This window comes from Phocoena phocoena, chromosome 6 (genome assembly GCF_963924675.1).
Source record: "Phocoena phocoena chromosome 6, mPhoPho1.1, whole genome shotgun sequence".
Lineage (NCBI taxonomy): Eukaryota > Metazoa > Chordata > Mammalia > Artiodactyla > Phocoenidae > Phocoena > Phocoena phocoena.
Window position 1 is genome coordinate 11,296,702 of NC_089224.1, and position 26,160 is coordinate 11,322,861.

The following is a 26,160-nucleotide window of genomic DNA, read 5'->3' on the forward strand; positions in this document are numbered from 1 at the left end:
ATAAAATTCACTCTTTGAAAGTGTACAATTCAGTGGTTTTGGGGATAGAATTGAATATACTAAACCACTACCTAATTTTAGAACATCTTCGTCACCCCAAAAAAGAAAGCACACATCCACTAGCAGTCACTCCACATTCTCTCTTCCCCTCAGCCCATAGCAACTACTAATTTATCTTCTGTCTATGGAGTTGCCTTTTCTGGACATTTTGTATAAAAGCAATCATATATGTGGCCTCTTGTGTCTGGCTTCTTTCACTTAGCATAATGTTTTCAAGTTTCTTTCATGTTGTAGTTTATATTAGTACTACAGTCCTTTTTATGACTGAATAATATTCCATATTAGACTATGTACTCTGTTGAATAATATTCTATTGTGTGTATTGTATGCCACATTTTGTTTATCCATTCATCATCTGATAGCTATTTCTGTTTCCTCTTTCTGGCTATTGTGAATAATGCTGCTTACATAGCCAATCTCTTAAAAGGATATAAAAGACCTGTTAATAACTACCCCCAGGAAGTGTGGGAGGGTACTAGGTGATTTTTTTTTTAACTGTGTGCATATATTATTTTTTAACTAAAACAAAAAACCCACTATCAGTAATAGCATGACCTTGGGTATGTAATTGTACTTCTCTGGGTTTCAGTTTTCTAATTGTAAATAAAATCAGACTAAATATTTGTCATGGTCTTTTTCAGTTCTCAAATTTTATGTAAATGAGTGATAGTATTACAGGAATTTTTTCTTCATGAATGAAAGACGTATTCTTTATAACTAAAGTGTAACTTTCTCTTTATTTTCATCATAGGACCTTGAGTGATTATTACAATGGAAGAAACCAATAATTTCAAGACACCAAGCAGATTATCTGAAAAAAAGAAATCTGGTAAGATATAAACCTTTCTTCTTTGTTATTGCTATCAGAAATATCTTTCTATTATTATAGTTTGATCCTTTAATTATTATCTATCACACATGAACAATTTTAGCATAAGTCCTCTTTATAATGTTGATCTTAAGAAATAAGACTTCTTTTATAGGCCAGAGTTTGGTCATCTATGAGTTAATTTTATTGACATTCTAACAGATTTGTAGGTTCTCCCTGGTGAAGAACCAACTTAACTTGGACCATTAAGGAACTGCTTTACCTTTCCACCTCTCACACACGGAAAGGTATTGTCCAAGGCAATTCAATGGACAAAGGGTAATCTTTTCAATAAATAAAAACAATTGGATATCCATATGCAAATCAACCCTTAGCTCACATAATATGCAAAAATGGCCAAAATTACAAAATTTCTAGAAGATAACATAGGAGAAAATGTTTTGTGCTCTTAGTATATAGATTTTTGTATATTGACTTTGTGTCCTGCAGCCATACTAAACTCACTTACTCTATTAGGTTTTTTGTAGATTGCTTAGGATATTGTACATAGTTGGTAATGTAGATGAATAAAGACAGTTTTACTTTTTTTTCCCCGTCTTTGTTACTTTATTTCTCTTTTCTTTCCTTATGGCACTGGCTCCAGTATATATTTGAATAAAGAGGTATGAGAAGACATACTTGCCTTGTTCCTAATGAAGTATTTATGTTAGATGTAGGTTTTTCCAAGATGCCCTTAATCAGGTTGAGGAATTTTCCTTTTATTCCTGGTTATTATCATGAATGGGTATTGAACTTTGTCAAGTGCTTTTTCAGTATCTGTTAAGATAAAGTTTTCCTTTTTAAACTGTTCTTGTGGTAAATTATGTTAATTTTTAAATCTCAAACCAACCTTTCATTCCTGGGGTAAAGCCAATACATTGGCCATAATGTATTGCTTGATTCAATTTGCTAATATTTTCTATGTTCATGAGAGATATTGACTGTATGGAGTGTCTGTCTAGTTTTGGTATCAGGGTATTTTGTATTCATAAAGTAAGATGGGAAGTGTTTCCTTCTTCTTCTTGAAGAGTATTTGTAGAAATGACAGTATTTCTTAACTGGTAGAATTTACCAGGAAAACCATGTGGGCCTGGAGTTTTCTTAGTTTAAAATATTAGAAAAATTTTAACTGTGACTTCACAGTTAATAGATGTAGGGCTATACAGGTTATCTATTTCTTCCTGTGTAAGCTCTGTTAGTGTTTTTTCAAGGCGTTTGTCTGTTCTAAGTTGTCAGAGTTACTGGCGTAAAGTTATTTGTGATATACTCTTATTACCCTTCTAATGTTGGTAGGATTTGTAGTGCTATCGCTTTTTTCATTTCTGGTACTGGTATTTTATATTTTCTTTCTTTCTTTCTTGATCAGTCTGACCAGAGGTTTATCTATCTTGGTGGATGTTTCATGCACTTGAAAAGATATTTTCTGCTGTTGTTGGGTGCAGTGTTCCATAAGTGTCAGTTAGGTCAAGCCGGTTGACTTGTTTATGTTGTTTTGTTCAAATCTTCTGTATCCTTACTGATTTTTCTGTTTACTTATTCTATTACTGAGAGAGGAATGTCTCCAGCTACAATTGTGGATGTGTCTTTTTTTCAATCCTATCAGTTGTTGCTTTACATATTTTGAAACTTGTTATTAGGTACCATATACATTTAGGATGGTAATTGTTGTACCCTGTTCATAGTCCACTTTATGTGGTATCAATAGAGCCACCCAGTTTTATTTTGTTTAGTGTTTTGATGGTATATGTTTTCCAACCTTTTACTTTTAACATATTTATATCTTTATATTTAAAGTGAATTTATTATAGACAGCATGTAGTTATGTGTTGTTTTGTTTTTATCCATTCTGACAACTTCTGTCTTTAATTGGAATGTTTAGGCACTAGCGACATGTGGCAATTTAAATTGAGGTTCAAATGAAATAAAATTAAATTACAAATTTAGTTCCTCAGTTTTGCTAGCCACATTTCAAGTGCTCAATAACCACATGTGACTAGTGGCTCCCTTCCTGGACAACACAGATATAGAACATTTTCATCAAGACAGAAAGTTCTATTGGACAACACTGTTCAGACCATTTACATTTAATGTAATTCTGTATGGTTGGATTTAAACCTACTATTTTGCTCTTGTCTCATAGCTCACTGATGATTTCTTTATTTTTTTTCCTAATCTTTTTCTCAGTGCTTCATTTTTGGTAGTTTCTGTTGCTTCGTCTTAAAATTTAGTTACTTTTTCTTCTGCTTCTCTAAGGTGGTGTTCTTATTCATTGTATTTTTCATTCCTTGAAGTTCCATTTGGATCTTTTTTTTACATCTTTTTCTTTCCTTGTTATGCTCACATTTTCCTTTACATTATTGAGCATATTTTGGAGATTATATCTTAAGGTTCTTATCTGCTAATTCTACATGACTGCCATTTTGTGGTATGTTTCTGTTGGTTTATTTTTCTCCTGAGATGGGCCGTAGTTTCTTGCTTCTTTCATGCCTGGTAATATTTTATGGCTGCTGGACATTTAATATTGTTGAGTGCTGGATTTTGTTATTCCTCTGAAGGGTGTGTGGTTTTGTTATGGTCCAGTTAGGTCACCTGCACATTAGCTTGTTTCTTTTGAGGCTTGCTTGTAAGCTTTGTTCTAAACTTTTTCCATGGGCTAAAATGTAGCTGTACCACTAAGAGTGACTCTTTAGAGGACTTCACTCAATACTCTGTGAGAGTTACCATGCTCTGGCTGATGGTAATTGAACTATTCCTAGACGTGTGTAATCTCTGGTAATTGTTTAACCTATTGCTTGCGTTTGGTGCTTTCCTCAGCTTTGGGGGTTTCTGTCCATTCTATGTGCAGGTAAGTACTTAGCCAAACGCTCAAAGAGAGACCTCTTGTCAGATCTCTGGAGCTTTTTCTCCCACTTTTTGGCTCCCTCTTTAGTTCTCTATTCCACAAATTATAGCTACTTAAATCTTGTTGACCTCTAATCTCCATCTCCTCAATTTGACAAGGCCTCCGCTGTGTTTCTTTGCACTGCAGCCTGGAAACTACCTTTAAGCAGTAAGTTAGGTCAATGATAGGACTCACCTCATTTGTTTCTCTTCTCTCAGAGTTTACAGTCCTGCTCTGCCAGTTGTCAAGTATCTGAAAACCATTATATCTTGTCAAACTTTCTAGTTGTTCATGGCAAGGTAGCAATTCTGGGAGCAGTTAATTGTTCATTAGCAAAAGTAGGACTCCTCTATCTCATCTTTTTTAATGACTGTATAATACTCTGTAATATAGATATACTATAATTATGACTCTAATGATGAATACTTAGGCTTTTTTGTCTTTTTGCAACCACAAAAGCACATACCGATATTCACATGTATATGCATGCATATATGATAGTAAATAGTTTAGGCTCTGTGGGCCACATAGGAACCCTATTGTTATATTCTTCTTTTTTTTATGATTTTTGCCTGAATCAGTCATTACTATGATGGCTGAAAAATGATATTAAAAAGTTTATTGTCCTCAAAATCTGCTGAACTCTGGATCCAGGCTAAGTCAGTAGGGCTGTGTGGTGCCTTTCATCTGTTGTTGCTTCCTGAAGTCCTGTTTACTGTCTCCAAAAGGCTCAGCTTCTGGAGAAGCTGGAGGTGTGTTTAGAAGGGTATGTTCCCAGGAAGAGAGAGAGATTTGGAGTCCAGACTGATGACAATCAAGTACACTGAATCTGTCTCTCTGTCTCCCCTGTTCTGGCTCCAGAAAAATAAGACAGTCACTAGTGAGATTGGTGCCATTCTGTGTAGTTACTTTCTATACTTTGAATTTTCTCAACTCAGAGATCTTGTCCCTGGTTTTGTCTTTGTTCTAAGGCCTCCTCAATTTCTCATTTTTTTCTGGACATGGAATCTAGATCTTCGATTTTGAAACCAGAATTGAACTCTTGACTCTAGAACCCTGGTTTCTTTAGCAAGTTGCTCTCTGGAATCAATCCCACGATAACGGTTGTTCATAAATGCCTTGATGAGGGTGTGTAATTGAGAGGAGTATAGCTGATATGACACTGTCTGTCTTTTCTACTTGGAATCTTCTTTCAGGATGATCTTGGTCTTGCCTTGATGCTAAGTCCTACTCAGGTTCTGATCTTTTCTGGAATCAGTTCCTAGCTCTTGGATTCTGAAACCAAATCTGTATTCTAGACTCTTCAGTGTTATTAAAGGCAAGTCTTCGTTTGGTAGCATAACCTGGGTAAGTTTTTTGGTTGAAAGCTTTGATGAGGATTTTCAGTTGATCTTCTGTGAATTTGGTGCAGCTGTGTCTACACTTCATTGCCATGGTGTTGTTTGGAGAGTTGTCTTGGGCCATGTTGGAAGAGAGTCATGAAATCTAAGGATTTGACCAAGAGACCTTCTTTATCTATTTTTTAACAAGGCTTTTAAAATGTAAAAATCGATTCTTAGCTTGTGGGCCATACAAAAACAGACCGTTTACTGACCCCTGCTTTAGTGTTACTGTCAGATCGAGCTCTAAAAGTAGACTTGGTCAAAGGGTATCCATTTAAAATTAGGATAGATAGTGTCAAATTGCTTTCCAAGACTTTGCCAGTTAATACTCTTTAAGAATAATATATTGAGAATGGTAGGATGCATCTGTAGACGTCTTTTCAAATACTAATTTTATCTTTTATTTCTCTTTCTGACGTTTAGCATTGTGTTTAACTCCATGCATAAATATTCCTGCCTCTCCATTTATGCAGAAGCTTGGCTTTGGTACTGGGGTAAATGTCTACCTCATGAAAAGGTGAGTGTAAGATTTCAGATGAGTGTTTTTACATGGAACCATAGTTCCACTGTACTTGGAGACAAAAAGGAATATGAAAATTCAAATATTTAGATTTGGGGTATGTTCATAACTTTGCCAGAGCTCTGCCTGGTATACTTTCCTCCTAGCTTCCTCCTGATGGATTATTAAAGGAGAAGTAATTTACCTTGTAATTTTTCCTTGGCTTGTTTAAGGGAAGAGGACAGAGGAGAGGGGTTCCTGTGTGTTACCAGTGTTGGGGGATATCAGTGATTATTAATCCCTTCTATCTGGAGAGTTGCCTTCTCAAGATATTCTCTTCTAAAGAAGTAAAAGTTTTTTTATTTCTTATGTCATCATTGTTAAGAAGGACAAATATGTGATTTTAAAGTAGGAAAATCGTATTAAAAGAAAAATGAAGGAGAATAGGGGCTAATAGCTAATAATATTACACATGACAACAAACGTATTTTATTAAAAGTTGTTTTATTCATTACTCTGTACCTATTTTCATGTTTATTAAGTGGCAAACAATTAAGCCATTATGTATTGCTTAATGTGTTCTCGGAATCAGCCTGACTAGTCCAACCCAGCAGGTCATTAGCTTCTCTAGGTTTTTATTGTTTCCGAATAGAAATACTGTAATAAAAAGCTAATGAGTTGAGAATAGCATAGCAGTTATATATAAGTGGGTATTCTTGAAGCATTTTTGCAGTTTAAACACCCCCTTTGTGTGTTTGTATGCTATAAGCTTTGTGAACTTTCATTTTTTAATGTCTAAAACTTGTCTAAGTTATTTTGAAAGAAAAAATTTCTCACAGGTTCATGGCTAGTCTCATTTTTCTCCCTTTTAAAAAATATTTTTAAAAAGTGAAGTGTGTTGTTAACAAAGTTATACTGTATGTGACTTAATTAGGAAGTTTCAGGTGACTGATTGAAAACAGCAGTTCCTGGGCTTCCCTGGTGGCGCAGTGGTTAAGAATCCGCCTGCCAATCTAGGAGACACGGGTTCGAGCCCTGGTCTGGGAAGATCCCATATGCTGCGGAGCAGCTGGGCCCGTGCGCAACAACTACTGAGCCTGCACTCTAGAGCCCGTGTGCCACAGCTACTGGAGCCCATGTGCCTAGAGCCCGTGCTCTGCAACAAGAGAAGCAATCGCAATGAGAAGCCCGTGCACTGCAATGAAGAGTAGCCCCTGCTCACCGCAACTAGAGAAAGCCCGTGCACAGCAACAAAAGACCCAACACAGCCTAAATAAATAAATAAATAATAAAATAAATAAATTAAAAAAAAAAAAGAAAGCAGCAGTTCCTGCCTGAGCCCCCCAGTCTTCAGGGTGGCCCTGTTAGCTTGGGATTTTCCTTTACCGGTAGCCTAGAGATTTCCTTTGCTTCTCAGGTGAACTGGATCCTCTGTTTTTCTGTATCTCATGTCTTAGTATTTCTTGGTTTACATCTCATTTTGGTTGAGGACATTTGGTAGCGCCCCATGAAAAGATGCACAGAAGATACATTTTTGAGAATTTGCATTTCTAAAAACGTTCTCATTTTACCCTCATACTTGAATGGCCTTTTTTGTTTTTCTGGGTTATGATTCTCATTCAGAAGTACTTTTCCTCCAGAATTTTGAGGACATTGTTCGGGTGTTGCTGTTGAGAATTCTGAAGCCCTTCTGACTACTGATTCTTTTTATGTATCTGTTCTATGTTATCTGTTCCTCCCACTGTAATTTCACAATGACGTGCATGGGTGTGAGCCTCTTGGAAACTGAAAATTCCTGTTCTTAAATTTTTGAGAAATTATTTCTTTAAATTACTTTGCTGATCATATTACCCTTTTTTTTTAGTTAATTAATTAATTAATGGCTGCATTGGGTCTTCATTGGCTTGCAGGCTTTCTCTAGTTGCAGCGAGCGGGGGCCTCTCATTGCGTTGGCTTCTTGTTGTGGAGCATGGGCTCTAGGCACGCGGGCTTCAGTAGTTGTGGCACGTGGGCTCAGTATGTGGTGCGCAGGCTCTAGAGCGCAGGCTCAGTAGTTGTGGCTCACAGGCTCTAAAGCGCAGGCTCAGTAGTTGTGGCCATGGGCTCAGTTGCTCCACAGCATGTGGGATCTTCCCAGACCAGGGCTCGAACCCTCATCCCCTGCACCGGCAGGTGGATTCTTAACCACTGCACCACTAGGGAAGTCCCATCACCCCTGTTTTTCTGTTCTCTGTCTTGGAACTCCTATTATGGATGTTGGATTTACTGGACTGATCGCTAATCTACCTTTATTTTATTTATTTTTTTGGTCTGTTTTTCTGTTTTCTTTCTCTTTTTGTTCTATTTTCTGGGAGATTTCCCCAACTTCATCTTCTGATACTTCCATTGAGTTTTTCATTTTTGTCTATCTTGTTTTTAATTAATTATCTGAAAGTTTTCCTGTTTAAGATGGCATCCTTAGTCTTGTGGGGATGCTAGATATGTTGTATATCTTGATCTGGATGTTGATAACACAGGTATATACACGTGTGAAAACTCATTGAGCATTTAGGGTGCATTTGGTCGTGAATTACTCTGTTCCTGTATGGTTCACAGGTTCTCAACTATGTCAGTCAACCTTAGGCTAAAGACCCTCTGCTTTTTCCTCTTTCAAAGCCAGTCTTCCATCTTCAGAAGCTGGGGGATAGAGGATGGGCAGCTGCCTGCTGATACAGAATCGAGGATCATATCTAGGAATGCACCTGCTTTTAAAACAACTTTCAAGAAGTTCATTGGGCCTGTTAAGTCAGTTACTTTCAACTGCTTTTCAAGCTTCCGAGACTTTGTTGCTGTTGTCTCCTCTTCATTATTTCCATCCTTGTCAGTCGGTGTATGTCTTAAAGTATTCATTTGTTTTTATTTTAGAGGTGCCTGAGAGGGATCAAAATTACATGTGTATGTTCAGGCTATCATTTCAATTCTGAAGTCTACATTTTTTACTGTCAAATTTGCATTGCTAGATAAAACCCAACATAGTTTTGTTCTATTATTATTTTTTAATAAATGGATAGATTGATTTTACTATTTGTTTAGAATATTTGCATCTCTGATATAAGTAAAATTAGCTTGTGATTTTTCCTTTTCCTTTCCTTTTTCCTTGTGATTTTCCTTGTCCCTGTTTGATTTTTTTATTAAGGTTATATTAGACTCATAGTCCTTTTTCATTCTATTCCCTGGAACAGTTTGTATGGGATTGAATAATGTGTTCCTTTAAAATTTAGTAAACTCACCTATTAAATTATCTAGGTTTTGTGTTTCTTGAGGGAAAATTTTAAACTCTTGATTACATTTCTTCTTTTATCAGTTTTCTTAGATTTTTTAAACAAATTTGTCCATTTGTCTTTTAAATATATTGGCTTTAAAAGTTTTAGTATTTATTCACTTATATATTTTTTAATCTCTGCTGAATATGTCCCCATTTTTGTTTGCAATATTATTTGTGTCTCCTTTTGTTGTTTTCCTCGTGAGGTCTCAACAGAAATTTGCCTGTTTTATTAGTATTTTAGTGAACCAACTTTTAACTTGGCAAAGTTTTATTCAGATTTTGTAAATACATTCTTGTCATTCTGTAGGTTAGGATATGTTATGGAAAAGGTGAAGATGGACTTGCTCACTGAATTCTAAATAATCGAGAGCTATGGGTGGGGTACCCCTTGAAACTTGAAAAATATATTTTTCATATTAAAATGAGATGGAAGAGGTATCCCTAAATGCTATTGTTATCTAAAACTGGAGGTTTAAGAATAATTTAGATAAACTTATGCATGATCGATATATATGAATTAAGAAATCTAGTGATCCTTTGAATACATGTTTTTTGATTTTAAACAGAGGTTCTGCAATCATAGAGCTGTGCTCATGAGGTAGTACAGAGCTAAATGGGCTCTTGGTTCAATCTGTTGTTTTACCTTCTTATGGTTGAACTTTTAGTCTTTAACTTTTGAGGCTCTTTGACTAGCTTTTGTGCCCATATGCTGCATATACTTTGTCCTTTGTAATTTGCCATACTCATAAACGCCTACCTTACCAGGTGAACAAACCTTTCCCTGACTTTGTTTTACCTGTTTGTTTATTTAGGCCTCGAAACATTTATACCTTAAATATTCTTAAAACACTTGAATCTTCCTAGAAAATAGAAATTTACATTTTTTCTTATTTTTATGTTTATTATTATCTCCCTAAACACATGTATATGGTGAGAGGTATATAAGATGAATTGCTGAGTCTGTTAGAGGCACAGTATTTGTTGGTGAAGAACAGTCTGTTATTCTTTGCATGGTTATATATGAGCCAAATGTGTATCTTCTTTAGATTGTTTCTTAGATATTAGTGTTTATTACTTTAACATTCTGTAACGCATATTTGGTACATATAGTTAAATGCTTTTTGAGTAGTTGGTAGTTTGACATGCTTGAATGAAAAAATTAGAAAATACTATAGTAATTTTGAAGTTTAAAATTTATAACATTTCATCTTTTTCCTTTTAGTTTTCTCTTTTTAACCCTTCCCTTCCAGTAATAGATATCAGACTTCTCTTGTAATCAATAGATTTATCAGATATAAGTACCCAATTAAAGAAGATGTATAACAGAAGTGTTGATAGTCTAAAATATTTTAACTATTCTTTTAAAAAAACCAACAAATTATTATTAAGTCCTTTTCAAAATTTGGAAGTTCTTATTAGTCATTTGAAATGTATTATGGTTATTAATCTTTCTGTACATTTTTGATTAATTATTTTTTAAGATCTCCAAGAGGTTTGTCTCATTCTCCTTGGGCTGTGAAAAAGATTAATCCTAGATGTAATGATGATTATCAGAGTATGTATCAAAAGAGACTAACTGATGAAGCTAAGATTTTGAAAAGCCTTAATCATCCAAACATTATAGGTAAGTTTAGATTTATTTGGTAACATTATCTGGTATAGTATTCTGTTTATCCAGAAATGGTTTATATGATATCTTAACTGGTTTCACTAATAAAAATGAAGAGGGTAGTGATGGAGTTTGGCAAGAATCAAATTAATGTGAACATTCTAAAATAAAAATTAGTGGGAATTTCCTGGTGGTCCAGTGGTTAGGACCCTGTGCTTCCACTGCAGGAGGCACTGGTTCAATCCCTGTTCGGGGAACTAAAATCCTGCAAGCCGTGCGGCTTGGCGAAAAAAACAAAAAAAAATTAGTATATGTTTTTAGATGCTTAAGTATATATTTAAAACTTCATGGGAGTACATATAGTCATTTATGGTGCTGGTACTATGGAGAATTCAGGAATGTAATATATTCATTTACATCATTTCCTTATTTTAATTTTTAATGTAACTAGGGCTGGTGAAACCATTATATTTAGGAAGGCATTGAGTATTAAAAAATATCTCAATTTGTGATACTATTGGCAAACACTGAAGGCATTTTAAATTAGATCTACTGAATGAGTTTTGTAAATAATAGCTATTTCATTTTATATTTGACAGTGTTAATCCAGATCTGTATTCAGTCACATTACTGTAAAAAACTTAAATACTGTTGTTCTTCCCTATTTCAGTAACAAAATGTCGTGTTTTCTTTAAGGTTACCGTGCCTTCACTAAAGCTAGCGATGGTAGTCTATGTCTTGCTATGGAATACGGAGGTGAAAAGTCTCTGAATGACTTAATAGAAGAACGAAATAGAGATAGCCGAGATCCTTTTCCAGCAGCCATAATTTTAAAAGTTGCTTTGAATATGGCAAGAGGGTTAAAGGTAACTATGCTATTATATATATATATATATTTTTTTTTTTAAGATTTATTTATTATCTATTTATTTTTGGCTGTGTCAGGTCTTAGTTGTGGCACACGAAATCTTTGTTGAGGCATGGGGGATCTTTCATTGCAGTGGGTGGCCTTCTTTCTAGTTGTGGCATGTGCGTTTTCTCTTCTCTAGTTGTGGCATGTGGGCTCCAGGGCACGTGGGCTCTGTAGGTTGTGGCATGCGGGCTTTCTAGTCGAGGTGTGAGCTCAGTAGTTGTGGCGTGCTGACCTAGTTGCCCCGCAGCATGTGAGATCTTAGTTCCCTGACCAGGGATTGAACCTGCGTCCCCTGCACTGTAAGGCGGATTCTTCACCACTGGGTGACCAGGGGAATCCCATGCTATTATATTTTAAATTACTTTTGTGGGACCTGAAGAAACTAAATACTTTATTTATTTATTATTTAAAATGTTATGTTTAATTTCTGCTGTACATCAAAGTGACTCAGTTATATATTCTTTTTCATTATGGTTTATCATAGGATATTGAATATAGTTCCCTGTGCTATACAGTAGAACCTTGTTATTTATCCATCCTATATATAATAGTTTGCATCTGCTAATCCCAAACTCCCAATCCTTCCCTCCCCTACCCAGCCTCCCCCTTGGCAACCACAAGTCTGCTGTCTATATTTGTGAGTCTGTGTCTACTTTGTAAATAAGTTCATTTGTGTAATATTTTAGATTCCACATATAAGTGATAATCATATGGTATTTGTCTTTCTCTTTCTGACTTACCTAGTATGATAATCTCTAGGTCCATCCATGTTGCTACAAATGGCATTATTTCATTCTTTTTAATGGCTGAGTAATATTCCAGTGTGTGTTTTTGTGTGTGTGTGTGTGTGTGTGTGTGTGTGTGTGTGTGTGTGTATACACACATCTTCTTTATCCATTCATCTGTCGATGAACAGATACTAATATACCTAATTACAAGGTGGAATTTTTTTCCCAAAGAGGGAGTTGCTTTAAGTTAAAGTCTTTATAGAATCTCTCACACTGAAGAGAGCACTGTTTATTTATTTTGATCAGCAAAGTATTGTTAGAGGCCTTCACACCTTCACATAGCCTTAAATAACCCAAGTTAGGAAGTTTTGCTTATAGAGATTGCGTGTTAGATTTAGTTAAATGGACTAATATATTTAAAACAAATTTAGTCATTATTCCTGGGGGTGTACTCTAGCCCTCTGTTGCTATAAATAAGCCTTTCAAAGATTTTTTTGTGGGATACTAAGTTTTGGACATGGTGAATATACATCTATAGGTCAAGTGAAAAAAGTGCTCTCAATGTTATGCAAACAAATTATTGTGCCTTTGAGTAGACATGCTGTAAGAAATAAGTAAGAGATAAAAAGAATTCTGTATCCTAAATAACTTAAGTAATTATGGCTCCAGAAAATTGTTGGATGACTCAGAAAACAGATTATGTAATGATACTGATGTCAGAGTTGCATGTTAAGAATTCAAATAAAGTTGTTTCATGAAATGTGAAACTGGAAAAAGGCAATATTTCTAAATATATATTTTAATATGTGTATAGAAAAACTGATTTTAAATAGGTAGGCTGAACTAAATTAATAATTTGAATTATTTAATAAATAATTATTTTAAATGTGTATAATGGAATTAATAAATTACATTATAAATATATTTGAGCATATTCAATTTATGGTTAGCGACATTTAAATTAAGCACAGTAAGTGTTCCAAGTTAAATACCAAGAATTGTTTCTGCATCAGTTTCAGGCCCAGCTCACAGTAGATGCCCAAACGCTGATGAATGAAAAAATAACAGTTTTGCAGGACGTTTTTGATTATGGATGAATATCATCACTTGGCAATTCTAAGAAAGAGTTAATGTGTAAAACAAAATATAGTCTTAGATTACATTACTCCTTCATCTTCTGCTTGTGAATTATTTGTAGCATTATCTCAACAATTTGAGGAAACCCTGTGTCATTGTGAAGATTACAAAATTATTTCTAAAAATTACTAGCCTCAAGTAAATTGTAGTATATTTTGAAATCTGCAGTAGCATCTTTGATGTAAAAGTATGTGAGGTGGGTTTGAAAATTAAAAGTTAGCTTATCTATAAACAGACATCAGTTTCCAAAGAATCTTTCAGATTTCTGGTCAGTGTAGCAGACCAAGACAGCTTGGGATGATCCCTTCTCTAGCTTCGAATAATTTGAAATGATGGACAGATATAAGCCTGTAGGTTAGGACGGGCATTCAAGTTGTTATTTTTGTTTGAGAGTTATCATATTTTTTAATTAGTTTGTATTTTTTGCTCAGATGTGTTAAATTTTCCACTATTTTAGTATTTGCACCAAGACAAGAAGCTGCTTCATGGAGATATAAAGTCTTCAAATGTTGTTATTAAAGGTGATTTTGAAACAATTAAAATCTGTGATGTAGGAGTCTCTCTACCACTGGATGAAAATATGACCGGTAAGTAGAATTCTAATTTTTTTTTAATAAATTTATTTATTTATTTTTATTTTTGGCTGTGTTGGGTCTTTGTTGCTGCATGTGGGCTTTCTCTAGTTGTGGCGAGCAGGGGCTACTCTTCGTTGCGGTGTGCAGGCTTCTCATTGCGATGGCTTCTCTTGTTGTGGAGCACAGGCTCTAGGTGCGGGGGCTTCAGTAGTTGCGGTGCAGGGGCTCTGTTGCTCTGCGGCATGTGGGATCTTCCCGGAGCAGAGTTCGAACCCATGTCCCCTGCGTTGGCAGGCGGATTCCTAACCACTGCGCCACCAGGGAAGTACCAAGAATTCTAATTTTTAAAATTGCTTTTATACAGTATTTAAATTTCTAATTTTTACATATTTAAAAAGGTAATAAGTTCACATTCTTCAAAAATCAAAAACTATGAATAAAAAGTGTACAATAAAAAAAAATCCCTTCTTTTATGTCTCTCTTCTACTCAGCCTCTAGCCCCCTTTCTTGCCACACACACAATATAAATTATTGGTTTCTCATTAGTATATATTTTAATTGAAGATGTGGGGAGCTATTTCTAACCTGGATTGGGATTTTTAAGTGGTAAAAGATCTGGGAATAGAAAACAAAATTTTTATAAGGTTTTGTAAAGGAATTCATTTAGCATCAGCATAGTGACAAGATTTGGGAAACTGCTAGAAGAAACTGGAGTGGGAGTAGGAAAGAAAAGTGCCAGTTAAGGCCTGTCTTCTGCTTTTTGCCTCTTGGCCCACCGCACCTCATTCTTCTCTCTTTATTGTGAATATTGACCATTCTCTTCTCAGAGAATTTAAGATATGTTCTTTTTTTTTTTTATACCTTCTTTGAATATTGTTTTCCATTATGGTTTATCATAGGATATTGAATATAGTTCCCTGTGCTATACAGGAGGACCTTGTTGTTTATCCATCCTCTATATAAAAGATTACATCTGCCAACCCCAACCTCCCACTCCATCCCTCCCCCAGGCCCCTCCCCCTTGGCAACCACAGTCTGTTCTCTATGTCCATGATTCTGTTTCATAGATAGGTTCATTTGTCTCATTTTAGATTCTACATATAAGTGATATCATATGATATTTGTCTTTCTCTTTCTGACTGACTTCACTTAGTATGATAATCTCTAGTTGCATCCATGTTGCTGCAAATGACATTATTTCATTCTTTTTCATGACTGAGTAGTATTCCATTGTATATATGTACCACATCTTCTTTATCCATTCATCTGTCGATGGACATTTAGGTTGTTTCCATGTCTTGGCTATTGTGAATAGTGCTGCTGTGAACATAGGGGTGCATGTATCTTTTTGAATTATAGTTTTGTCTGGATATATGCCCAGAAGTGGGATTACTGGATCCTAATGGTAATTCTAGTTTTAGTTTTCTGAGGAACCACCATACTGTTTTCCACAGTGGCTGCACCAACTTACATTCCCACCAACAGTGTAGGAGGATTCCATTTTCTCCACACCCTTTCCAGCATTTATTTGTACACTTTTTAATGATGGCCATTCTGACCAGCATGAGGTGGTACCTCAGTGCAGTTTTGATTTGCATTTCTCTAATAATTACTGATGTTGAGCATATTTTCATGTATCTATTGGCCATCTGTATTTCTTTGGAGTAATGTCTATTTAGGTCTTCTGCCCATTTTTCTATTGAGTTGTTTGTTTTATTGTTGTTGAGTTGTATGAGCTGTTTGTATATTTTGGAAACTAATCCCTTGTCATTCACATTGTTTGCAAATATTTTCTCCCATTCTGTAGGTTGTCTTTTTGTTTTGTTTATGGTTTCCTTTGCTGTACAAAAGCTTGTAAGTTTGATTAAGTCCCATTTATTTATTATTATTTTTTTTTTATTATTATTTTTTGCGGTACGCAGGCCTCTCACTGTTGTGGCCTCTCCCGTTGTGGAGCACAGGCTCCAGACGCACAGGCTCAGCGGCCATGGCTCATGGGCCCAGCCGCTCCGCGTCATGTGGGATCTTCCTGGACCGGGGCACGGACCTGTGTCCCCTGCATTGGCAGGCGGACTCTCAACCACTGCGCCACCAGGGGAGCCCCGGTCCCAATTTATTTTTGTTTTTATTTCTGTTGCCTTGGGAGACTGACCTAAGAAAACATTGGTGCGATTTATGTCATAGAATGTCTTGCCTATGATCTCTTCTAGGAGTTTTATGGTCTCTTGTCTTATGTTTAAGTCTTTAAGTCATTTTGAGTTTATATTTGTGAATGGTGAGTGGGTGTGACAGGGTGCAGCTGTACAGCTTCCCCAATACCACTTGCTGAAGAGACTGTAGGGAATCTAAGATATGTTCTTGTTGAGAAACAAAAACAAAAAAGCAAAAGCCTTAAAGAGAAAGCCTCTGCTTTCAACATATTATTTAATAAATAATATTTAAATTTACCTCTTTATATAAATATAAGGTAGAGGGAAGGCTAATGATACTGTTTCGAACTTATGTACATCTTAATTTCTAGTTAAAGTCTACAAGTTGAATTGAAGGGAAAAGCCAAGATAAATAGATTGACTTTATAATGATGTCTGTAATCATTAATAAAGATAGAACTGGCATGAACCCTTAGGCTAAATAACTGGTACAAGGTTGAAACTTCAGCAAATAAAAGGAGAAATTGTCAAAAAGAATAAAAATAAGATTTTTTTAGCATAATTTTCTCAATCCTTAATAGATCTAATAGACAAAACTAAGATGTAAAAGATCTGAGTAAATAATAAGTTCAATCTCTATGCATTAGAATATTTATCAAAATTGACCATATACTAGTTAAGTTACAAAAGAAAATCTCAGATTACAAAAAGTAGAAATAGACTAAAGGTTAACATTCATTATCCTCAGTGCTATAAATATAGAAATTGGTAGTACGGTTGGAAACAAAAATTCAGGAATTTAATATAATTGTATATAGTTCTTGGCCAAAAGAAGTGAAATTCCAGTTACACGCTATTTAGAAAATAATGAGAATGTAAGGACAAATCGAAACCTATTTGATATGGTCAAAAGTACTCAAAGGAAAACATTTTCATTATTTAACCTTTATGAAATTGAGTATTCAACTGAAATCAGGAAAAAAAAATGAAGCTGTAAAAGAAAGGAGAAATTAATGAATGAGAAAATCTATAAATTCTATAATATCCCAGTATGATCTATGTTATTGTAGAACATTTCAAAGAGAATGTAAAATTTATCCTTGAGGATACATGTTCAAACACAGCCAGGAAAATTCTGTGAAAGAGTGTTAGTAGGAATTTTCCTGACCAGATGTTAAGTATTATAAAGCTATAGTAATTAAAGCCATGATACTCATGCCAAACTAGGCAGAAAATTTTAACATAAGAGTCAAGAGATAGTTCCCAAATATATAAAATTTGTTATATGATAAGGGTGACATTTTTGTATTAGAAAGAGGTAGTTGAGTCAGTAAATGATGGTGTCTGGTCATTTTAGAGAAAGTTGTTTTCTATCCTCACACTCCCTGTAGATCAAAGATTAAAAAAAAAAAGTAGCAGAAAAAATTGTTGGTAAATATTTCCTTAATGTTGGGCTTAAGAAGGACACCAGAGGTAGAAACCATTTGTTTAAAAAAAGTCATGACTACTGAAAATTCTTTGAAAAATTTCTCTATGTTAGTTTGAGCAACAGTATAGATTAATATACTCTCATACACTACGTAGAAGTTGCGATTGGTGTATCATTCAGGTTAAGATAAGTTTTGCTATGGTAACATAGACCCTCAAAAACCTCAGTGCCTTAAACCAAGGCTTATTATTCAAGCTACATGTCCATTAGGGCTGTGTTCCATGTCATTCACGCGTTAGGACCTAAGCTGCTAGGACATCCACTATATGGAATACTGCCATCGTTGTGTGGAAGGTAAAAAAAACTCTAGAGCTGCACTGTCCACTACAGTAGCCACTAGCTATGTATGGCTGTTTAAATTAATTAATATTTAAAATTTTTTAAAATTCATTTTCTCAGCCACTTTAGGCACATTTCAGGTACTCAGTAGCTATGTGTGGTTAGTGGCTACCATATTGGACAATGCAGATACAGAACATTTTTATCATCACAGAAAGTTCTGTTGGACAGTGCCACCCTAGAAAGTCTTGCACTAACAATTAAATGCTCCAGCTTAGAAATGACACAAGTCACTGACTGGAACTAGTCAAATGGCTTCACCCAGCCATGACAGGCCAGAAAGTGTGGTCCTTCTGTGTGTCGAGAAGGTGGTCCTTCTGTGCGTGTAGAAAGTGGAGAGCATGAACTGCTTGACGTACAGCACTAGTAACTACCACAGTGGTGTAGCCTTTTCAGAGGGCAGTTGGAAATACGTATTTCTCTAAAAAACAAAACCCTTAAAAATGTTTATGCCCTTCGATCCTGTAATTTCATTTCCAAGAACACATTCCAAAGAAATAATTGGGCAGTGCAGGTATTTTTTTTTACAATAACCTGGTATATTAATTTCTGGAAAAGTCAAAAGCTAGAACTAGGCTTATAGAAGAAATAGAGTTGGAACAGAAGAATCAAAACCCATGCAACCTTGAGAACAAAGCAATACCCAAAATAGTAACAATCCTAGTAAAAATACTAACACCTTAGATCTTCACTAGCACCCAGTATCATTCAGTGTTGTGTAGCCACGAACCCTGGGTTTGTGCTTCCTTGAAGGTAAATATGAGGGTGTTTATTTTCAATAGATATTTTTCATTAAAATTAAAAATTTGATCTGGCTTTTTCTATAAAAATGTATCATATCACTTACATGTGGAATCTAAACAATAAACTAGTGAATATCACAAAAAAAGAAACAGACTCACAGATATAGAGAACAAACTAGTGGTTACCAGTGGGGAGAAGGAAGGGAGGAGAGGCAAGATAAGGGTAGGGAATTAAGAGGTACAGACTACTATGTATGAAATAAATAAGCTACAAGAATATGTTGTACACACAGAAAGTATAGCCAATATTTTATAGTAACTATAAATGGAATATAACCTTTAAATATTGTGAATCACTATATTGTGTACCTGAAATTTATATAATATCGTACATCAACTATACGTCAATAAAAAATTATAACAAAAAAGTATTTCTAAGCTTGGGGCAAATGTCTTGGCAGCTCTTTCACCTGCACTCTCAGCTTCACCAGATAGTTTAGTGTTAGAGTCAGCACCGCAGTGCGTAAAGCGGTGCTCTGAGGGAAGGCATTTCTTGCAGGCTAAGGCTTTTTCTTTGTGAGGAAGTTTACTCCTAATCACTTAAAAGATAACATTAACATACTGGGGAAAAAAATCACATAATTAATCTTTTTTACTAGCTGTGTATGAGCTAATTTGTGTTAGAAAAATACACATTGTACCAGAACAGATTTTGCAAGAATGTAAGAGAATGTCCATCAATAAGGAAGGGATGGTGTTATTTATTGTACCACCACACAATAGAATACCATATATCCATTAAAATTATATAGGTTTACATTCGTTGGCATGGAAATATATCTAAATATGTTAAGTGAGATGAACAGATGATAAAATAGCACCTAAAGTATGTATTTACATACACATTAAGAGAAGTTTAAAAAATACTAAATTTTTAAAAGTTTTGTGTTTTAATAGGTAACATAGTCACATATTTCACAACTATAATATACACAGGGTATTTTGTAAAAAGCCCAAATCTTAACAGTGGTAAATTCCAGGTTGATTATTTATTTAGCAAATATTTTTAATACTAAGTACAGTCAGGCGTTGTGCTAGGAACTATAAATGTAGAGGAAAAAAGGATAGACACAGTCCTTACCCTTTTGGGGCTCATAATCTAGATGGAAAGCAGTCCTTGAATAACTAATACTAAAGTATAATGACCATTATGATGTAAGGAATTTTGTAAACATGACAGTGCCACAACTCAGCCTAGATGTTGAGAAAGGCCTCCCTAAATAATTAATATTTAAGCTGAGAGTTGAAGGATGAGTAGAACCTCCAGTTTCATCAGTTTTCAGTTTGTGTCCATGAGAACTGAAAAAGGTAACGTCCGCTTAAACTCTTTGAGAGTAATAAAGGGCAATAAAATATTTAAGTTGTTTTTGTGTTGACAAGAAGGAATGACCGAACCATTGACTTATGATCTCATCAAACTTTTGTCAGAAAAATTTGTCTTCACAGAGAAGTAAACTTAATTAGTAACATATGTGGGAGAGCCACTTCTATTATGTTTAAAGTCTAAGCACAGACTTGGAGAAATGTATTAAGTGGACATACAGTAAGTACACTTGTGGTTGGCTGGAGTCTCCAATTGGAACTGATATATTAGACCCAGACTTCTAGAAAACTACTCTTTAGCATGGCAGATCCCTGTAGGAATTTGACCTATTTAGAATGGGGTATGAATCCTTCCTTATTGCCACAGTGTCACTGCCCATGTGGACCATGTCTGTAGACTCTTTACCCTGTCATGCATTCCATTAGGGCCTCTTAGATGTGAGGTGATATGGGGGAAAACTTCAAGCAGCTTATGCAGGACATGACTGCCTTCCAAACTTTATCTCCTAAAGCTGGGTTAAGTGAAAAGGCTGTCACAGACACATATTTTGTTCTGGCCACCCAGTGCTGGGTACTGTTCTAGTCTGGCATCATTGTTCTCACTTCATCTTCAGATACAGCCCACTTACTTCTTAGGCAGATTTCCTCAAAATGCTGAATGAATGAATGAGTGCTTGTTGACTGGAATCATCAGTTTCCTGACTTCTGTATCTTCATTTCTTCCTTCTTGGTCTGCCCCTTTAGTTCTCTAAACGTTAGTTTCCTTCTTTCTCCCCTTTCTTTGTAAATTTCTTGAGACTCTCAAGGCAGACTTTCCTTTAGCTCTGAAGATAAGCTTCTTTCATTAAACAGGCTTCCTGTGTTTTTTTCTACTTCCTGTCTGAAAGTGAATTATATTAATTCAGTTTGTTTTCACTCTAACCTTATTTGTGAGGAAATGGAGATTATAGCAATCAAGTACTGAAAAATTCCATTTTTAGTACAATATACTCTGAAGTGAATGTTCTGTTTGTAAGTGTTTGAGTTTATCCTAGTCATAGCAGAAGTAAAGATTTTTAAATATGAAAAGGAACATGTATAAAATTATGGAAGAAATTATAGAGTATCTTTGTTGACTACAATGGAATTAAGTTAGAAACCAGTAACAATAAGATGTCTAGGAAAACCCCAAGTATTTGGAAATTCAAATAACCTATGTGTCAAAGAAAATGACAAGGGAAATTAGAAAATATTTTGAATTGAATAAAAAGGAAAGCAGTACATATCAAAATGTGTGAGGTATAGCTAAAGCAGGGCTTAGAGGGAACTTTGTAGCTGTGTACGTGATTATAGTAGAAGAAAGAAGGGATCTCAATGAATAATTTATGTTCCATCTTAAGCTAGAAAAAGAAGAGCAGAACAGGTCCACAGTAAGTCAAAGGAAAGAAAGAATATATGAGCAGAAATCAATGAAATAAAAAATAAACACGAGAAAATATTAATAAAGCCAAAAGCTGGTTCTCTGAAAGATAATAAAATTGACAGATCATTATGTGGATTGATCAAGAAAAAAACACAAATCTCCAACATCAGAAATGAAAGAAAGGTTATCACTACAGATCCTGCACACATTTAAAGATTAATAGGCCATTACAGACAACTTTATGCCAACAAATTTGACAACTTAAATGAAGAGAACAATTTCCTTGAGAAATACAATTTACCAAAATTGGTATAGGAAGTAATAGGAAGTCCAAGTAGCCCTATATCTATTAAACATTCCCCCAGAGAAAGCCCAACACCCAGATGTTTTCACTGCTGATTTCTATCAAACATTCAAGGAAGAAATGACACCGATTTTACATAAATTTTTCAGAAAATAGAGGAGTAGGGACCACTGACCAATTTGTTCTGAGGCCAGCGTAACTCTGATATCAAAACCTGACATACTCATGAAAAAAGAAAATCACCAACTCACAAACATAGGTGCAAAAATCCTTGACAAAATATTAGCAAATTGAATCTAACAGTATATAAAAAGGATAGTACATCTGACCAACAAGAGCTTATCCCAGGAAAGAAAAGTTATTTTAATGTTCAGAAGTTTATGCTAGCCACCATATTAACAAATTTGAAAACTGTTTTGAGATTTGTAAACATCTCGATTGAAGCAGAAAAAGCATTTAACAAAATCCAACTTCCGTTCATGATAAAAATTGCTAACTAGACATAGAAGGGAACTTAGCCTTAGAAAGGGTATCTAACAGAAACACCTACGGGCAGCATCGTACTTACAGAACATGGCTTATGTGCCTGCTTTCACCAGTGTTAAACACTGTCATATAGTCCTACCATTAAAATAAGGCAAGAAAAAAGTAAAAGACATCAAGATTGAGGAGGAAATGTAATTGTTCATATTTTACAGTGATATGATTGTTTAGGTAGAAAAACTCAAGGAATCTACAGAATAACTACTACAACCAATAAATGAAGTTAGCTATTATATTTCTATATATTCAAAATAAATAATAAAAAAAAGAAAAATTTAAGATTTCTATTTACAAGTATAGCTGTCCTCCAGTATCCACAGGTTTGCTTTCCAGTTTCAGTTACCTGCAGTCTGAAAATATTAAATAGAAAATTCCAGAAATAAATCATAAGTTTTAAATTGCTCGCTGTTCTGCGTAACGTGATGAAATCCTGCCATCCCACCTGGGAAGTGAATCATCCCTTTGTCCAGCATATCCTGCCCGTTAGTCACTCTGTAGCCATCTCGGTTATCAGATGACTGTTGCCAGTATGGCAGTACTCAAGTTCAAGTGAACCTTATTTTACTTAATAATGGCCCCAAAGTGAGAGAGTAGTGATGCTGGCAATTCAGATATGCCAAAGAGAAGCCGTAAATTGCTTCTTTTAAGTGAAAAGGTGAAAGTTCTCGACTTAAGAAAGGAAAAAAAAAATCGTATGCTGAGGTTGCTGAGATCTACAGTAAGGATGAATCTTCTGTCCATGAAATTGTGAAGAAGGAAAAAGAAATTTATACTAGTTTTGCTGTTACGCCTCAAACTGCAAAATTATGGCCATAGTGTGTGATAATTGCATAGTTAAGAAGAAAAAGGCATCAAACTTGTACAATAAGATAATTTTGAGGCAGAAGCTGAGAGACCACATTCACATAACTTTTATGACAGTTTATTGTTACAATTGTTCTATTTTATTATGTTGTTAATCTCTTACAGTGCCTAATTTATGAATTAAACTTTATCATAGGTGTGTATGTACAGGAAAAAGATAGTATATATATGGTTCAGTACTATCCATAGTTTTCAGGCATCCACTGGGGATCTTGGAATGTATCCCCCAGGTATAAAGGGAGACTGCTATACCAAAAAGCATAAAATATTCAAGAATAAATTTTGCAAGAAAGTCCAGGACCTCTTTATTGAACACCGTAAAGCTTCACTGAAAGAATCAAATAAGATGTTAAGTAAATGGAGAGGTCATGATTGTGGATTGACAGACACAATACTGTTTAGATGTTAATTCTTTCCAAACTGATCTAGAGATTCAGTCCAATCCCAATCAAAATTCTAGTTGGCCTTTTCATTGAAATTGACAAGTTGACTAACATTTAAATGGAAATGTGAGTGGACCTCTGTCATTCCTGGGCAGAGAAGCTTTAAGAGCCTCTATGTGATTCCACTCTCCCTTTTCACTTCTATGATTTAGCAATCATAGAAGCAAAGAAGTGGTAATTCTCTCAGCTGAAAGACAGCATAGTTTGAAAAATGAAGAAACTGGGGCACAGAGATTGTGATCTGCTCAAGGTCACACAGCTTGCACATGTCTTTGAACCCGGGCAAGGCAATCTGGCTCCAGAGTCTGTACCTCCAGACATCCACAATCTATGTTCCTACCCCTTTCTAAGAGAATTGCTGTTTCTCTACACCCTTGCCAACTGACTAGCTTTATGAATATTTAACAATCTGATAGGGAAAGAGTCTTTTTACAAGGTTAAGTGTATTTTTCATGTTTACTGGCTATATTTATTAACCTTTAAAAACCTGTTAAATAACTTGCTCATTGTTCTTTGGGTTGTTTGCCTTTCTTAGTGCTTTCTGGTGCTTGCCCTTATGACCATCTTGCCTGTATTTTACTTCTTTCAGTGACTGACCCTGAGGCCTGTTATATTGGCACTGAGCCTTGGAAACCTAAGGAAGCTCTGGAGGAGAATGGTATTATTACTGACAAGGCAGACATATTTGCCTTTGGCCTTACGCTGTGGGAAATGATGACTTTATCTATCCCACACATCAGTCTTCCAGATGATGATGATGATGAAGGTATAACTGCATATTTTTAACATAAATCCCAATCTCTTCAGTTTGAACTAAAGAAGCTTATAAAATTATATTTTCTCTATTAAGTTAAAATTTAAAAGAGCAATTAGTTTGATTTAGTGGCACAAGATGTGGGTTATATTAATACTGATGATTAATTTGGTACCATCCTGGTTTAATCTCATACAAATGAGATGTAGAGTAAATGAGAATAAGGAGGTAAATTGAGAAAAATCCAGAGGAGCAAAACGTTACCTTAAAAACTCCCCTTGCCTGAGAAAATGATTGGAAAGCTGCAGCAGTAAGAGGGTTGGGGTCAGTAGCCTTTAAATCCCTGACAGGGACTTCCCTGGATGTCCAGTGGTTAAGACTCTGTGCTTCCACTGCAGGGGGCGCAGGTTAGATTCCTGGTCGGGGAACTAAGATCCCACATGCCACGTGTGCGGCCAAAAAAAAAAAAAAAAATTCCCTGACAGTAGCTAATCTACACCATGGCAGGACAATTGAAGAGACTGCCTGTGTAAAATGAAAAGCATATTGGATGATGAATTCTTATTTCAAGAGAGTGAATTTGAGCAGTCGCTAAGCTTTTCCATGATTTAAAGTGATTTTGTTTCAATCTCCAACTCCTTCATGAGCAGATAAAACTTTTGATGAAAGTGACTTTGATGATGAAGCATACTATGCAGCTTTGGGAACTAGGCCACCTGTTAATATGGAAGAACTGGATGAGTCGCACCAGAAAGCAGTTGAGCTCTTCTCTGTATGCACTAACGAAGACCCTAAAGATCGTCCTTCTGCTGCGCACGTAGTTGACGCTTTGGAAATGGATGTCCTGTGATCACCTCATACACGTGATTCCCGGAGCTTCAAGTATAGCTTGTGTGTATAGCTGTTCTGTTTACCATACTACATTTATATAGTTATTACGATGACCCATAATTAGTAGACTTTTCAGAAGTGACCTATTTTAGGACCATAGATAGCACCTTTTTAACATTTGAACGACTATTTCTATTATAAAAGTATTTCGTGTATGCTTATGCTAATAAGCATTTGAGATTATAGAGGGTTTTCTATAAAGTTTAAGAAACTAGCTACTCAAGTATTTGAACTTGTTTATACAGATTTAAAATAAAGTGCTGGCCTTCCTTGGTGGCGCAGTGGTTGAGAGTCCGCCTGCTGATGCAGGGCACACGGGTTCGTGCCCCGGTCCGGGAGGATCCCACATGCCGCGGAGCAGCTGGGCCGAGCCATGGCCCCTGAGGCTGCACGTCCGGAGCCTGTGCTCCGCGGTGGGAGAGGCCGCAGCAGTGAGAGGCCCGCGTACCACAAAATAAATAAATAAATAAAAAATAAAAAAATAAAGTGCTGTAAGCTCTAACATTAATTTGGATTGAGTGACTATTACTTTTATTAATGATCTTTCTCAGATATTCTCTATTTTAATATATCCATTGAAATTAGTGCTTTGTGTATTACAAAATAGGTCTATATTTGCTTATCTTTTTTTTTTTTTTTTTTTTTTGTGGTACGCGGGCCTCTCACTGTTGTGGCCTCTCCCATTGCGGAGCACAGGCTCCGGACGCACAGGCTCAGCGGCCGTGGCTCACGGGCCTAGTCGCTCCGCGGCATGTGGGATCTTCCCAGACCGGGGCACGAACCCGTGTCCCCTGCATCGGCAGGCGGACTCTCAACCACTGCGCCACCAGGGGAGCCCTGCTTATCTTTTAAAACATTAAACCTTTTACTGGTGTTTCTTGGCTGATGTGCTTATTAAA

At 35.6% G+C, this 26,160-nt stretch overlaps 1 protein-coding gene and 1 pseudogene across 1 annotated transcript; one reads left to right on the forward strand and one right to left on the reverse strand.

The window, feature by feature from the left end:
* The first annotated feature begins 831 nt into the window (after positions 1 to 831).
* Positions 832 to 25,220, forward strand: PBK (PDZ binding kinase). The gene is made up of 7 exons (XM_065879405.1): positions 832 to 889; positions 5,615 to 5,708; positions 10,476 to 10,618; positions 11,300 to 11,469; positions 13,839 to 13,968; positions 24,206 to 24,382; positions 25,021 to 25,220. The coding sequence occupies exons 1-7, from the start codon at positions 832 to 834 to the stop codon at positions 25,218 to 25,220; spliced, it is 972 nt and encodes a 323-aa protein (XP_065735477.1).
* On the reverse strand, positions 4,744 to 5,243 carry LOC136124913 (double homeobox protein A-like; annotated as a pseudogene).
* Positions 25,221 to 26,160: the final 940 nt, after the last annotated feature.